The 17,058-nt window shown below is 44.1% G+C and overlaps 1 protein-coding gene across 1 annotated transcript in view; it reads right to left on the bottom strand.

The window, feature by feature from the left end:
• pinx1 (PIN2 (TERF1) interacting telomerase inhibitor 1) overlaps window positions 1-17,058 on the bottom strand; it is a 111,448-nt gene that overhangs the window by 69,304 nt on the left and 25,086 nt on the right. Inside the window, exons 5-6 of the mRNA XM_038799984.1 lie at window positions 7,554-7,646; window positions 2,830-2,930 (exon numbers count right to left, since the gene is read on the bottom strand). Of these exons, the coding sequence (XP_038655912.1) occupies window positions 2,830-2,930; window positions 7,554-7,646 (194 nt within the window). The remainder of the gene's footprint in view (window positions 1-2,829; window positions 2,931-7,553; window positions 7,647-17,058) is intronic.

The following is a 17,058-nucleotide window of genomic DNA, read 5'->3' as shown; positions in this document are numbered from 1 at the left end:
TGGGGGGAAATTTTGTGGGAGGTCCAAAAATCGGTTTTACACAAGGATGAATTTCCCATGGGATCTTCCTCTGTGTCCACCATGGCGGATTGGGAAACCCACTGGAGTGGCTGGAGGGAAACTGATTTGCATCCCTCCAATGGCCAGTTAGCTCAGTTGGCTGGACCGCTGTTTGATGATGCAGAACGACACCAACAGACCAGGTTCAATTCCCGTACCGGCTGAGGTTATTCATGAAGACCTCACCTTCTCAACCTTGTACCTTCCGAGGTGCGGTGACCCTTGGGTTAAATCACCACCAATCAGTTCTCTCTCAAATCAGGAGAGCAGCCAAGGGGGCTCAAGGACTATGATGACTTTCATTTTATAGGAATAAATACCTAAAGTCAGAAGTGTTAAAATACAAATTTCATATTTTATCTAAACAACATTATTGTACCAGCTAAGTCCCTCATCATGAGGACTCAGGTTTATGAATAACCATGCGAAAGGACAAAGTACAATTTATAGTGCAGTTACATAATATATGAAGAAAATCCAAGAATAAATACAAGCCTTGAGAATTCTTTTACTCTAAAACAATGTCATCCTCTGCCATAATTTGATCGATTTTAGTTATTGAAGCTCTAAACACGTTAGGATTATGCATCAACAGCATATGGCAAGAGGCCTAGTATGATGCTATATTTAAGCATTGCACCGGAGGTAAGAAACTACGATAAAATTTGTGTTACCGGCACTCTACCAATCGGAATTGCTGACATCCATTTATTTTAAATCAATCACTAAACTAACGGCAAAAGAGTTAAAAAGGATCACAGAATAAACAGAAAGTTAAACGGCAGCCTGCAGGAATTTGAAAACTAGGTCAAGCGATTCAAGTGAGCTCTCCAAGGCTTCTGTAATGCCTGAGCCACGGGAAAAAGGCAGGGCTGCCACTCCAATTCCAGAGTCAGCAACCCCTGGGCAAAAAAAAAACACATGATTTTGCAGCCCTCTCGCGAGATCATGAGAGAAGCTGGGTTTGACTAAGAAATTGTGTCTCATCACAATCATTTTGTGAGGGTTGGCATGTCTCGGGATGATGGCAGGCTTACAGTGAGAGGCTTAGTCACAGACTAACGTATCCACAGAAATGCTGACAGCCCTGTTCATTCCTTGCAACTTGTCCTGAGTTTGAAACGCTCCAATTTCAACACCCAAGAGCTGTTTCCCTGCTCTACGTATGTGGGACCGATACCCCGAGATCACCCGGGATTGGTTGAAAACGGAATTCTTAGATATCCAGCATTCTTGATTAACTGGCACCACCCATTTGCCACACACGCTGCATAATAAAAGTTTTACCATACTTTGTCACTCGTATGTAATGCAGGTGGATCTAATTGTTCCTTAAAATGCAATTGGTGAACCAACATTTACCGCCAATAGTATTTCATTTCAACAACAAATGTGTCACGGCAACAGATCATCTGCACCCGACAAGTGCGAAATTATTACGCTCCCGTTTGCTCGTTTTTAAAAAAAGACAGCCCCAGTCTCAGCGGAACGTTAAATCAGGCTGGCTGAATTCCTCAAAATGTCACATGCTCCAGGGCAATGAAGATACACTGCACATCTTGAGTTACGTCAAGTCATCGGAATGAATTATTTTGAATTGTAAGGACTCAGTGTACCTAAAGGTAACAGGAGACATTCCCCACCCCCATATCTCAATTTCTTTCAGGAACATATTGTTTAATTATAAAGTTTGCGAGTGGTCTATGCCAAGCTCCTGTCTATTCAACATTATTTTCTCCAGTGATAAGGCGATATCAGGAAACACAGCTGGAAAAGGAAGGAAACGGTGTCTGAACAAAGTGAGAGAAAAACTATGAGCGTCAGGAAGTTTAATTTGATAGGAACTGATAGAAATTATTCATTCTATTTGAATGTGTGAGCAACAAGAAAGCACAAATGCAATTTTAATTTAACATTATGGGGCTGGTTTAGCACACTGGGCTAAATAGCTGGCTTTTAAAGCAGACCAAGGCAGGCCAGCAGCACGGTTCAATTCCCGTACCAGCCTCCCTGAACAGGCGCCGGAATGTGGCGACTAGGGGCTTTTCACAGTAACCTCATTGAAGCCTACTTGTGGCAATAAACTATTTTCATTTCATTCCATTTTTCAATCTTTTTATCGGCTTTGAGAACATTATAGATGTTTCCATTTTTGTTTTCATTAATCAGGAGCAATTATAGCAGCTGTTTGTCTTCTTGATGAATAAAGATAAGCCTTGCTCAAATAAGCACCAAGATCACTTCCATAAGGTAATGGTCATATTTTTTTTAAAAGGCTAAATAACCCATTGTCTATCGGCACAAACAAAGGCTATTCAGGCCATCCAGTCTGCACAGATGTTTTTCCTTTAAAATAATCAAATCCCACTTTTCTTTGCTCTCTATACCCTTTCATGTTCTCAAGCAACAATCTGGCTCTCCAGTCGAACTCCCACTGCTTCAGTTTGGAGCAGAATCCCAAATTTCAACTACCTTCTTTATTAAAGAGAAGTTTTCCTTCATTTTCCATGAACTCTTTTAATGATGTTAAACTGGTGTTCCCTTTCGCCAACCAATGGAAACAACTCATCAGAATTTACCTAATCATAACCCTTCATAACTGTGATTTTGTGCTGCAACTCACACTTCAGGACAGAGGGGAGTATATTCTTAGCCAGTGAAGTTCTCTGTAAATATCCCAAATGTAGCTATAAATAAAAATTTGATGGAGAAAGGGAAATAAGGAAAGTTACTGTAAGTACATTAATGATTAAAAGTAAAAGATCTTACCTTCTCTTGCTTTTCCTGCTCTCTGGGTCCTCTAACACGTTTGCTACGTTTCCCAAAAATACAGGCAAGATCTGTTGAACTTCGAGAAGAGAGATCCTTTCCTTTAAATAATACAAGTATTTATAAAACGTCAATGTCAAGTCATATAGCAATTTCTCAAACCGTCTGAACTTTCAAGGCCTCGTCAGAGTCACAGAACGTCATCATTACATTCCCCCACTCCCTCCCCCACCTGGATGTACGGCCAAAGATGCACGTCGGGACACTGTGGAAATCCTGATGTATGGACCCCTATGGGAATTGTCCGGGAAGTTTCAAATTTTGACAGGCAATTCTCCTGCTGCCCGGATTGTCCGGAAAAGCCTCCAACTCTAAGTTCTGAGTCAGAGACTTTGGCTATTTCCACTGTATGTAACCAATAACTATCCAGGAAATGTTAGACAGGTTAAAAAGTGGACTAACAACATAGCTGACCTTCCCCGCACTCCCACCATAAATCCCACTGAGTCTCTAACTACCCCTTGACCCCACCCAATGAGCCCCCAACCAACCTGGCTCCTTCTCCTAATCCGACCCAGCTACATCTCTTGACCATCAGATTACAGGAATCCCTACAGTGCAGGAGACCATTCAGCCCATAGGGTCTGCACCACTCTTTGGAAAGAGCACCCTACTTAAGCCCATACCTCCAATCTATCCCCGCAACCCCACCAAACCTTTTGGACACTAAAGGGCAATTTAGCATGGCCAATCACGCAACCTGCACATCATAGAATTTACATGGCAGAGGAGGCTATTCGGCCCATTGAGTCTGCATCCTTGGGAAGGCAACCCCATGCCTCCACCCTATCCCCGTAACACTACCTAATCTTTTGGACACTAAGGGGCAATTTAGCATGGCCAAACAACCTAACCTGCACATCTTTGGACTGTGGGAGGAAACCGGAGCACCCAGAGGAAACCCATGCAGACACGGGGAGAAAAGTGCAAACTCCACACAGACAGTCACCCGAGGCCAGAATTGAACTTGGGTCCCTGGAGCTGTAAGGCAGCAGTGCTAACTACTGTGCCACCCACTGTGGGAGGAAACGGGAGCACCCGGAGGAAACCCAAACAGTCTACTCACAACCATCAGAATTATCCACCCCAACCATCCGACTGCCCCCGCCTCCACACCCCCCTTCGCCCGACATTACCAACCCTCCCGACCACCCAATTACTACTCGATCACCACTGTATGTACCTAACTACCTTTCTCGACCATTCAATTTGCACTCTGACTCCTCACTCACCCCGTTGCCCCCTACCCACTTAACCAACTCATCCCACACCAGCTACTTACCCACCTCATCCACACACCCATTCACAAACATCAAACTGGACCTTTGAACTTACTATACACCAGCTTCTGCTGTAAAAAGGGGCTTGTGCCCTGGCTTCCCCAACTCTACTCTTTCAACAGAGATTGCCGAGGGACGCTTCGCTGCACATTTCTGTGAAAGTCAGGATCAGAAAACCCTGGCAGAAATGTTCGGCAGTGAGAGTCGGGGGAATTTACAGACGTAACAGCAATTGAACGCTCATTGCAGCTTGGAAGATGTGAGCCATCATTTTCTCCATGAGACAGACTTCCTGTTCTTGCTAATTGTGATGTGGAGGAGGGATGGTCAGAAGACTACTGCCATGCACCATGTAGAGGGCTGTACAAAGCACTGATATTGGAGCTCACTGACCACAAGGAAGCTTAGGGGTGTTGCAACAGAAAAGCAAACAATGAACACTGCTGTCTTTGGTTTAAGATATAAAAGTATCTAGCTTCTGATAGTAAACAGAGATTGTCTCTTGCTTCCATTTAAAAGTGTCAGAATTCCAATCCCAGTCCTGACATTCACAAAACGGGACCATCTTTTGAAAGTGTCAATGCTTCCAGAGAAGCTGCTCAATGAACCAGCTTGGGAAAACAAAAACTATTTTGTCCCAAAACATTGCATTTCTGGATAAGGGATGATGTGCAATCCAGGCAATAACAATAACCTGTTCAGGAGAGAAACGGCATCGAAAGGCAGAATATACATAAAACTAAAAGCCTCTCCAATGACAGCAATACTACCACACAGGAGTGAGCTGCTTAATGCTTTGAATCAGTGCCTGTTTACTACAGATTTATTATTCATGATCTATACACTGCAATCCAACTGCATATTTCACATTAAGCTTTAAAGAGCTACATAAAGAGCTTAAAGAGCGAACAAACGCTCATTTAAAAAAAATTGAAATAGATTTTTTACATGCTGAGAAGTTGACTATTGTAACTTCTTTTAAAACTGTGTGCTTAAGAGTTTAGGCAATACCATCAATGTTACATTTATTACCAATCCTTAGTTGTCCCAAGTGGGAGCTGATGGCCTTCGCCTTGGAGCACTGTAGCCTTTATGGTCGCTGGGCCACATTAGAGGGTGATAAGAGTCAACCACATATTGGAGGAAGGCAAGTTCCCTCCCCGAATAGACATTAGTGAACCCAGTTGGCTTTTTGAAAAAAATAAACAACAATTTAACAACTTCCAGTCATCTTTTTCTAATGCCAGCTTACAATAAATAAATCTACTGATTTCAATTTCACAAATTGCCATAGCACGACATCAACTCATGATCTCAAAATTGCTAGGCCAGGGCAGCACGGTGACGCACTGCTGCCCTCACAGCGCCGAGGTCCCAGGTTCGATCCCGGCTCTGGGTCACTGTCCGCGTGGAGTTTGCCATTCTTCCCGTGTTTGTGTGGTTTCACCCCCACAACCCAAAGATGTGCAGGGTAGGTGGATTGGCCATGCTAAATTGCTCCTTAATTGGGAAAAATGATTTGGGTACTCTAAATTTAAAAGAAAAAAGAAAAAAATTGCTAGGCCAGCATCCTAACGACTGCACTGTATCCGTCAGGTGAAACACTCACAGAATTAGGACTCCTCTGTCAGCAGTTAATTACCCATAATTTGTAACAGACAAAGTTATCAAGAAAAGTTTATTAACCTGAGTAACTGATTGTACAACATATCTCGTACAGTCTGAATAAACTCTAAACCAATCATGGGTTATGAAATTCATCAATATTTTTTCTTTTACAAGGTACATTTTAATTTTGCTTCAAATCGTCACAAATCAACTGTTCAGCTAACAAAGAGCATATTGTTACCATATCTCCTGTAAGGAGGAAATAAACTTAGTTAAGTCTGAGTGTGTACTGGGGTGTATATCATTGCCAATAGGTGCAACAACACAAGTCCATTATTTTCTTCCAATCAAGATGCATTTCTCGAAGGGATCCCTTGATTTCTCAGAGGAGAAATACATGAGCTGGTACCACGAAGGCCCAAATGGTTCAATATTTAATCCCAGCTGGGGCAGTACTGTTGGCATTATTATTATTCTCAGTGCTCTTAGGTTAGAAAAACAGGATGGGAAGTGGGGAAAAGTCAGCCAAGTTTCCTATGCATGATCATTATACAATGACCACATGAAAGTATGTACATGTGGATGTTTAAAAGAAAAGGGTCACGAGCTCAGTTCTGCCTTGTTCTAAAAGTGGTTTCACTATGGGCTCCACGGACTTGAACAGAGTTAGTAAAGAACCAGGACAATGGGCTCATTTAAGAAATGCCTCCATACTCCAATGGGAAGATGTAGAACAAATGTCCTGTAACAAAGAGATCAAACAGGCCAAAGCATCTTCTTCAGCTTAACCTACTTTTGTGGAGCAGAGGCAAACTAATGGTACATCAATCTAGTTAGTTATATTATCCAGCACACAGTTGACACCCCAGAGCTTCAAGTAAATTTTTCTAGTTTTGATCCATCCATTGTGGAGTAGGTTCTCTTGAGGGAAGCTGGAAAGATGGCTCCCCATCTATTCAGCAATGCCATGACTTATTATCTAGGCTGAATGAACAATTTTGCTGAGTGCATTCCCTTGTTTCTCATTGAGGTCACGGATGAGCACAAAACATTGATCACAGACCAAAGATTAGTGCTAAACCACTGTGCCGCCCTAAGAATTAGATTCATAAGCTAAAATACCAAATAACATAAAAATACATAAAAACTTAGGTATTCAATATTTTTCCCAATTAGAAAGTGAACTTTTTTAAATTTTTAATTATCTTTTACATTTGAAATTGCACAGCCATATCTTCAGGTCTTCTTTCAACTTAGGAATCATAGCAAACTCTCCAAGTCACCTATAAAATATTAAGCACAATTTTCAGAGTAGCACCCTTTCAGTCATAATTAGATGTAAATGGAGAGTGAAGGCACAGTGAGAACCTCGGGAAAAATGTTTGCTCAGGTGTTCTGTAATTAATAATTATGACCTGTTCCCATAATACGCATATTTCTTGCAGCAAATACAAATAACCATAACATGTCCATAAATGACACTGATGCATATTATACTACATACACTAAGCTACAAATCTTCTTAATCAGAAAATATCATTGCACAAGTATTTTAAATATAACAACATTTAAAAGTCAAAATGGCAGAATTTGGACGAATATATGTATTGATTTCAATATACCACATTTTGTTCTTTATTTTGAGTCCTAAACTGTTCTGATAAAAGGTCATTGACCTGAATCATTCACTGCTGGGCCTCCCGAGCACCTGCTAGCATTTATGTTTATTTCAGATTTCCAGATTCAGCAGTGTCTTGCTTTTGTACTCAATCTCACCTTTGGTGAATTTCTGGTAGTGAACTCGTTTCTTGGAAGATTTAGATTTTTCTTCAAGGCTAAATGTAGTTTTACCCTCAGTCACTGGTGAATCTGTTAAAAACAAAAACTCAGAACATTTAGGCAGGAATACTTTGACTAAAGTTAATTGAAGCCATAAACAAACAAATTCAGTCAGGCAATACTAAAGGGAAGGTTCAGAGAATTCCAATTTGTGAACCTTTAATCACCTATCCAACTATGTGGTTAAAATGAAACCAGGTGCTGTGCGAACGTGCCGGTTACCAAGATCAATTATCCCCTTACTTCAGTCCCAAGCTAATTACCAAGGGGAGAGTATTTTGGCCCTTCCCGGCAGCAGAATCTTCTGGTCCCGCCAACGGCGTCCCCCACAGTGGGTTTCCCGGTGGTGCGGTTTTTGAACAACGCAAAACATCACTGACATCAGTGGGACCTTTCCAGGCCAATGGTGAGCTGCATCAGCCGCTGGTAAAATGTTGTGACGGGGATGGGGATGGGTGGGGGGTGGGGGGTGGGGGGGTTAAAATCCCACCAAAGTCTAAAAATGAGATACACAAACATTATTATTTAACCTTAGTAAGAGGAAGACTCCCAAGCAAGGCTCAGGAAATGCAACTTCTGAGTTGTGTCAAAATCTCAAAAATGTACAATAATCACACTGAATGTTTTAATGCTGATTATCTGTTTAGTCCCTCTACATCATATTTTACCCTCTCTTTGAAAAACTATGGTTTTTTTGCCAATATCCACGTTCTACTGTCACCAATCACAAATTCCTATTCCCCAAATTTTACTCAGCTGCTTTTTTAATGAAAAATAAATGTCAAACGCCAACATCAATGGGGAGATAACTCATCATTTACAGAAGACTTGTAAAATAGTTACAAATCTTCTGTAAATGCTAAAAACACAAAAATAATCCACATATTGAAATGACCATTGAAATTAAACCAAACATATGACAACTGCATATCTAAAATATCTGAACAGGAAAGATGATTGAATAAAACCTGGTTGAATCTTGTGCCTGGAATATTTCCAAATACAAAATAAATAAAGGATACAAACTACATATGTAGCACACTGGAAAACAAGTGGGAGACATGCCAACAAATAACTTTGGAACGAGCATCGCGAACAACTGTTGCACCTCAAAAGAGATTGAACTAAAGTAACTCGACCAATTTTTATTTTGCCTCCTGCACAATATCGAAAAGTACCACAAAGAAAAATGAAAATACTAGCCCAGATCTTGCAGTCATTGGCAGACAAACATTCTTATTGTTCGTTAACACTTGCAGCTACCCAAAGCATTTTTGAGCAACAATCACCAATCATCAGGGGTCCAGTAAGAGCCAGAAACCAGAAACTGGGATGTGTGGCCCATGTATACAGGACAAACAACAGCTTGTCTCTTCAACCAGATTGAAGAATCTGCACTGAGACATGGATAAGTCAGGAAGAGCAAGATAGAATATTTAATTCAATTAGCAAATCAGAAAGCAAATTAAACCAATGGAAAGAAAGATGAGATTAAGAGAGAGATAAAAGACTGAAGGAAAAAGTAAAAAAGTGTATTTTAATTTTTCATACCTTCAGCAATAATTAACCCTGAGGGAATGAGACTCAATGTTTGTAAAAGTAAATTTTCAGCACCAGGCTGGTTGTTTGACAATAATTCAGATTTGCCACATTGTTGAAATTTCATTTACACTCAAAAGGACACTCCTCCCAGGTGAAACAGTGATTTACTAGCACTCCTTTCAATCTAGTTCAATCGCTGCTCACAATGAGGTCTAGCTCCCACTGGGAAGACCATACATGGATTGGGTAATCATTGTGGGCACCTTCATTCAGCTCAAGAGTGACGCTGAACTTCTGAGAGCCTGCCATTTTAATGTGCCACTCCATTCCCACTTTTCTGTCCTTGGTTTCCCACATTATTCCGATGAAGCTCAACGCAAGCTCAAGGAACAGCACCTCATCTATCAATCACACACTTTACAGCCTTGCAGTCAACACTTTTAGAGTTCAACAATTCATAACCTCCGCTCCTTTTTCTTGACTTCAGCTTATGGCAATAATGGTCTTCCCATTTACATCTCTTCTAGATATATATTTTGCTTCTTGTCCAACCGCCATCTCCCTTTGGCTTTCACTATCATCCCATTTGTCATTTGATTTTTCTTTTCTTCCCACCCTATCACAAACCTTCCCATTTGTTGTTTCTTCCCTTCCCCTGCCTTGCATCAAATCATACATCGTTAAGCAGTCCCACTCCTGACAAAGATCACTAGCCGGAAACATAAACTCAGTTTCACCCATTATAGACGCTGCCAGACATGCTGAGCATTTCCAGCATTTTCTGTTCTTATTTCAGATTTCCAGCATCAACAGTACTTTGCCCTCAAACATTTTGGAACTTGGGGCAGCATAATGACGCAGTGATTAACACTGCTGCCTCATGGCACCGAGGGCCCGAGTTCGATCTTGGCCCCAGGTCACTGTCCGGGTGGAGTTTGCATATTCTCCCCATGTCTGCGTGGGTCTCAACCCTACAACCCAAAGATGTGCAGGGTAGGTGGACTGGCCACATTAAATTGCCACATAATTGGATTTTTTTTTTTTTAAACCTTTTGGAGCTTGGACACAATCTGGCACAATGCCAAAGGGATATGGTGTATCTCATTGACAGAATCTCACACCACTGCCAGAACACTCCAGAATGATGTCCCATTAAATTAAACGGCATCACAGAACTGGCCTGGAGTAAAGGGAGGTGAAAATTAAGTCCAGTGGAGAGATGGCAATAACAATATCACATTATAAATATATGGTGCACGGTACACACTGTTCAGTTACAGTGTAGACTTCGAACCTGCTGCTGATTTTCACAAGTAAAGAAAATTACTGTACAGTTATATCAATGGGAACAGTTGGCTTTGCTGGCCAGCACAGGGATATAGGCAGGTTAAATGCGCGGGCAAAAGGCTGGCAGATGGAGTTTAATGTGGTGAAATGTGAGGTCACTCACTTTGGTGAGAAGTATAGAAAAAAAATATTTTTTTTAATTATGAGGAACTATTAAATCTTGGGTGTTCTTAAGGAGTGTCCTTGTACATGAAACACAAGAAGTTAACTCCATGTATAGCAAGAAACTAGAAGGCAAATGATGGGTTGGCCTTAATACAAGGGGCACCAAAAATCTCTTTACCAACTTTTACAGATGCACTATAGAGAGCATCCTACCGGGCTGCATCACAGCCTGGTATGACAACTGCTCAGCCCAAGACTGCAAGAAACTTCAGAGAGTCGTGAACACTGCCCAGTCCATCACACGAAGCTGCCTCCCATCCATTGACTCCATCTACACCTCCCGCTGCCTGGGGAAAGTGGGCAGCATAATCAAAGACCCCTCCCACCCGGCTTACTCACTCTTCCAAATTCTTCCAACGGGCAAGAGATACAGAAGTCTGAGAACACGCACAAACAGACTCAAAAATAGCTTCTTCCCCGCTGTTACCAGACTCCTAAATGGCCCTCTTATGGCCTGACGTGATTAATATTACACCCATGTCTGCTTCACCTGATGCCGGTGTCTATGTACGTTTGTGTACCTTGTGTTGCCCTATTATGTATTTTCTTTTCATGTACTAAATGATCTGTTTGAGCTGCTCGTGGAAAGATACTTTTCATTGTACCTCGGTACACATGCCAATAAACAACTCCAATCCAATATCCAAAGAGAAAATGCTGGAAAATCTCAGCAGGTCTGACAGCATCCGTGGAGAGAAAGGAGCCACCGTTTCAAGTCTGGATTGAGAATTTGAGTTCTTTTTGCCCTCAGTAAAAATACCAAATCGGATTGTAGGTAACAACTTTAATTTAATTGCGCGTCTTGCAAGTTGACTCACTCTGCCTGGGTCTTGTAGAGTCCCCAGAGTGAGTGAGTCACAGAACAAAGAAACTTGGTCTCATATACAATGGTAAAAAAATATGAGGTTACATACACGACCAAATAAGTTAACTTGGCAACTGTAGGATTTCCATAAGTTCCCTTACATTCCTTAACCTAGCCATATAAGGTAATCTTAGCAATTACTGGTCCCAATAGGCTGCCCTCACATTCCTTTTGCCTGAGGCCCCTATGATCACCCATCCCCCTCACCATGATGCTCCTGACTTAGCCTGACTACCCACAATGCTTCAGTGCCATCCCCTTTTGTTCATTTCCTCAGGATGACTATTCATCCCTTTAACGCAAGGGGATTGAGTACAAGCGTAATGCAGTCTTGCCGCAATCGTTCAGTAGACTTAAGCCTAGTATTCCTAGATTTTAGAAGAATGAGAGCTGATCTTTTTGAAACATATAAAATTAAGAGCCTTGACAGGGTAGACATGGAGAGACCAGAGGGGACATAGTCCCAGGCTCAGGGTCAGCTTTTGAGGACAGATGAGGCAAAATGTTCTCACTCAGAGGATTGGGAATCTTTGGAATTTTCCACCCCAGTGCTGTGAATGCTCAGTTGACGAGTATACTGAAGGCTAGGATTGGCAGAATTTTGGAGTCTAAGGGAATAGAGGGACACAAGACTTGGACTGGTGTGTGGAGCTGTCATGACCTTATTGGTCAATAAGACATGGGAGCAGAAGTTACCATTATTAAATTAGAGAACAGGCTCAAGGAACCATTTGGCCTATTCCTGCACCTGTTTCTTACGTTTTATGTTCACCTCATCTGTCACAATGGTGAAAAATGTTAAAACAAGAAGTAATTTGAATATGCTGTAATTCGCTTCCTACAATCCACCTGCTGCAGTGCCTTCAAAGGGCAACATAACTGTTATTGACCTGGCTGCAGTGTAAAATCTGTAGGAGATATTTCCATTTCCACTTTGTGTTCCACTTCCTCTTGGAAAAGCCATAACACATTTCCCCAGGTTCTTGTGTTTCAGCCATCGTGAAAAAGAAAACCTATTCTATCCCAAGGCTACTTAAGACCCCTATAGGGAACAGCACCAATCAGTTCCCCACTACATCCGTAGTTTAACTTATGTCACAATACAGTACATGGATTTAAACTTCAATAACAAACTTATCCCTGATGTGGAGATGCCGGCGTTGGACTGGGGTGAGCACAGTAAGAAGTCTTACAACACCAGGTTAAAGTCCAACAGGTTTGTTTCAAACACGAGCTTTCGGAGCACGGCTCCTTCTTCAGGTGAATCATTCACCTGAAGAAGGAGCCGTGCTCCGAAAGCTCGTGTTTGAAACAAACCTGTTGGACTTTAACCTGGTGTTGTAAAACTTATCCCTAACATTCTATGCTATTGAATACTGAAGACATGGCATAAACAAGACCTTACACTAAGTATTCTAAACTAAGCACTGCTTCCAGACAGTGAAGATGTCCAGAAATTCCAAAGTGTTCCGGGGCATGACAACGCTGGAAGAATCTACTAAAAAATAAAACTTCTAAAAGACAGAAACAGATTTATTCCTCAGGAGTAATGAGAGCACAACGTCCGGTGGCGACCATGGAGTGAGTGGTCGCATATCTGGCAGCTCCCGTTCATGGTGGTCTTTTTGTAGCATTTACCCCGATTTGTAGCAAGAATTTTGAAGGAAAAAGGTGCGGAAGTGAGAGCAGAAGAGAGTCACCCTCGTCTATGGAATGACAGACCAGAAGTGCCCGGAAAAGAGCAAACCAGTTGGCTGAGTCGGGTGAGGAGCTGACAACGCTAGCGGAGATGGCGGATGGGCAGGAGCAGGGTCCGGACCTGCCGGCTCAGTTGGTGAGCTTTGTGAACGAGAAGGTCACCTACTTGCGGAAGGAAAGTTTGAGAGCCTGGCCAGGGCGGTGGACCCAATCAAGGCGGTGGTTGACCTCGTGGAGATGAGACTGGCAGCCCGGGGACAGGCGATCCAGAGCTTGGAGGAGCTGGCGGAAGAGCATGAGGAACAGTCCACCTCGATGGCAGCGGAGATGAGGCTGATGCAGAAGCAACTGCTGGAGAAAGTGGAGACTTGGAGAACCGTTCTCGTAGGCATCCGGATCGCTTGACGAAGGGGAACAAAGGAACAGATGCGAGTGCATATGTTGGGAAAATGCTGCAGGAGCTGCTTGGAGAAGGTGCGTTTGACCGCCCGTTGGAAGTGGATCAAGCTCACAGGGCGCTGATGCGCAAACCCCGGGGTGGCAAGCCGCCGAGGGCGATGGTTCCTGGATAAGGAACGTATCATGAGGTGGGCCAGACAGACGAGGCGATGGACCCTGGAAGGCGTCGAGATTCATGTGTACCAGGGCCCGGGGGCAGAGCTGGCGAAGAGGAGGGCGAGCTTTAATAAAGTCAAGTCGGCCCTGTACAAGAAGGGCAGTAAGTTTGGTCTACTGTACCAAGCTCGCCTATGGAATGACCTATGGGGGCCAGGAGCTGTACTTTGGCTCGGCAGTGGAGGTATTGGACGTCATGAAGGAGAATGGACTGGCAGGAGGACCTTGAACTCTGATGGAGGAGAAGTGGAGTGCACTGTATTGTACTGTAAAGAAATTTGGGTTTTTGGTGTTCGTGTTTCTCTCATTTGTTTTGTTTCTTTTGGGGTCAGGCTGGTTTACAGTTCTTTGTTAAGGAATGAGGGGTGGGTCTCCGTTTTCAGACCTTGGGAGGGATTATTTGTTTTTACTCCGTGCCTTTGTTATGACTGTTTGCACTAAGAGCGGAGGGAGGAGAATCAGTGGGGGTAGGATGTTAGGCGTCATGGGCGAGGGCTGCCAGGCGGGCTAGTTTATGGAAGCAAAGTGGGGGGTGAGCAGAAGATCGATGGGGGGGGGGGAATTATACTGCTGACGGGGGGGGGGGGGGGGGGGGGGGGGGGTGGAAGACTTTCAAAGTGAAGGAGGAGGAGGAGGGTTGATGACGGTGGTTGCCCAAGGGCGGGCCAGGTGAGGTGCGAGACATGGGTCGAAGACTGGCCTAGGAGAGGCTATGGATGATCAGCAGGGGAGGGGGACGGGGTGACCCCCGATCAGGCTGGCCATGTGCAACAGTCAGGGACTGAATGGGCCAGTCAAAAGGGCCCATGTGTTCACGCACTTGAGGCAACTGAAGGCAGACATGGCCATGTTGCAGGAGACACATCAGAAGGTGAGGGATCTGTTTAGGTTAAGGAAGGGATTGATTGGGCAGGTGTTCTATTCGGCGTTAGACTTTAAAACGAGGGGGGTGGCGAGGAATTTGGCCGGTTCTCAGGTTACAAACTGAATATGGGCAAGAGTGAGGTGTTTGCGATCCAGGCAACGGGGCAGGAGAGGAGACTGAGGGAGATGTCGATCAAGTTGGTGGTAGGGTGTTTTAGGCACCTGGCGATTCAGGTGGCAATAGACTGAGGTCAGCTTCATAAATTAAATTTGGGAAGGTTGATTGAGCAAATGAAAGGGGACTTCCGAAGGTGGGACGTGCTCCACTGTCATTGGCAGGGAGGGTACAGGTGGTGAAAATGACAGTCCTCCCATCATTGCTGTTTGTGTTTCAGTGTCTTCCAATTTTCATCCCCAAGGCATTTTCTAGGAAGGTGAACGCGGCAATCTCGGGTTTTGTATGGGCCAGGAAAGCCCCGAGAGTGAAGAAGGTTCTTCTTGAGCGTTGGTGCGGGGAGGGGGCTTTGGCTCTTCCGAACTTTATTAACTATTACTGGGCAGCTAATATAGCGATGGTTAGGAAGTGGGTAGTGGGGGAGGGGTCGCTGTGGGACCGAGTGGAGGAGGCATCTTGCAAGGGCACGGGTTTGAAGGCCTTGTTAACGGCACCTCTGCCGTTCGCGCTGATTCGGTACTCCACAAGTCCAGTGGAAGTGCCAGCCCTGAGAATATGGGGGCAATGGAGGCAGCACATGGGACTGCAGGGGGCGTCAGTGTGGTCACCGTTCTGTGACAATCACTGGTTCGCTCCGGGGGTTAGACGGGGGCTTTAGGAGGTGGCAGCGGGAAGGGACTGAGAGATTTGGCGATCTCTTCATTGAGGAGGGTTTCCCGAGCTTGGAGGAGCTAGAGGAGGAGTTTGTGTTGCCGGGGGGAATGGGTTCCGGTACTTACAAGTGCAGTATTTTGTCCGGACGCAGGTCCCGGGCTTCCCTCTCCTCCCTCTAAGGGGACGACAGGATAAGGTGATGTCAAAAACAGGGGTCGGGGAGGGGAGGGTCTCGGAAATATATAAGGAAATGATGGAGTGGGAAGGGGTTCCAATAGGGGAGGTGAAGAAGACGTGGGAGAAAGAGTTGGAAGTCGGTTATGGGAGGAGGCCCTGAGGAGAGTCAATGCATCTTCGTCGTGTGTGTGCCAGGCTCAGCCTGATCCAATTCAAGGTGGTACACAGGGCTCATATGACTGTGGCCCGGATGAGCAGGATTGTGAGGAGGTGGACAGATGCGCGTGTTCGAGGTGGAGGGGATTTTGGCAGCGATTCTCAGATGTCATATCAGAGGTCCTGGAAGAGAGGGCGACTCCGAGTCCAGAGGTGGTAATATGTGGAGTGTCGGAAGATCCGGGAGCCGAGGGTGGGAGGGAGAGGCCGATGTTTTGGCCTTTGCCTCCCTGGTGGCCCGGAGACGGATTTTGTTGGGATGGAGGGACTTGGAACCTCCAAAGTCGGAGCCAGCAAAGTCAGGTGTTTGGGTCAGTGACATGGCAGGGTTTCTTAGGTTAGAGAAAATTAAGTTCGCCTCAAAGGGATCGCTTGGAGGTGGCCGCAGTTCATTGACTTCTAAAAGGTAAATTGACCGTCAGCAGGGGAGGGGGGGGGGGGGGGGGGGGAGAGAGAGAGAGAGAGAGAGAGAGAGAGAGAGAGAGAGAGAGAGAGAGAGGGAGAGAGAGAGAGAGAGAGAGAGAGAGAGAGAGAGAGAGAGAGAGGGAGAGAGAAGAGTAGTGGAAGTGACGAATAAGGATAGGAAAACCAATGTATGGGTAATTAGAGTTTATGCTTGGGCAGGGTGTTGGGCATGTTTTTGTGTGTGTTGGATCTCTTTGTTTAAAATGTTAAAATATAAATGCCTTAATAAAATATTTTCTAAAAAAATAGGCACTAATAAACCAGACCATTTTCCTGCCTTCTGAAGTAACGTGATTTCTAATAAACATACCATTTCATTTCTGGGATTCTTACAACCTTGTACTGTGTTTCCCAAGACTGTCCCAGTTCCCACTGGGTATTTTGTTTATGGACACATAAAAGTGTGTCAGCTGTAAAGCAGCTGTAAAGGAACCAGATCAATTCTGAATGCAACTGGAACAGATCCAACCCTCTGTGCAACTTCATCCAGGATCTGGTTTGAACCACGAGTGGTTATGTCTTTGGCAACTGAAATCTGTTTGCACATATGGATCATAAAATTACACTGCACAAATACTTATTCCCTTTGGGTCAACCCAATCTATTGTTGCAGTTAAAAAGGTACGGTGAATTAATAACCAATAAACAAACTATAAACC

The sequence above is a fragment of the Scyliorhinus canicula genome, chromosome 6 (genome assembly GCF_902713615.1).
Source record: "Scyliorhinus canicula chromosome 6, sScyCan1.1, whole genome shotgun sequence".
Classification (NCBI taxonomy): Eukaryota; Metazoa; Chordata; class Chondrichthyes; order Carcharhiniformes; family Scyliorhinidae; genus Scyliorhinus; species Scyliorhinus canicula.
The sequence above is the reverse complement of the archived record's forward strand: the minus strand, read 5'-3'. Positions and strand labels throughout refer to the sequence as shown.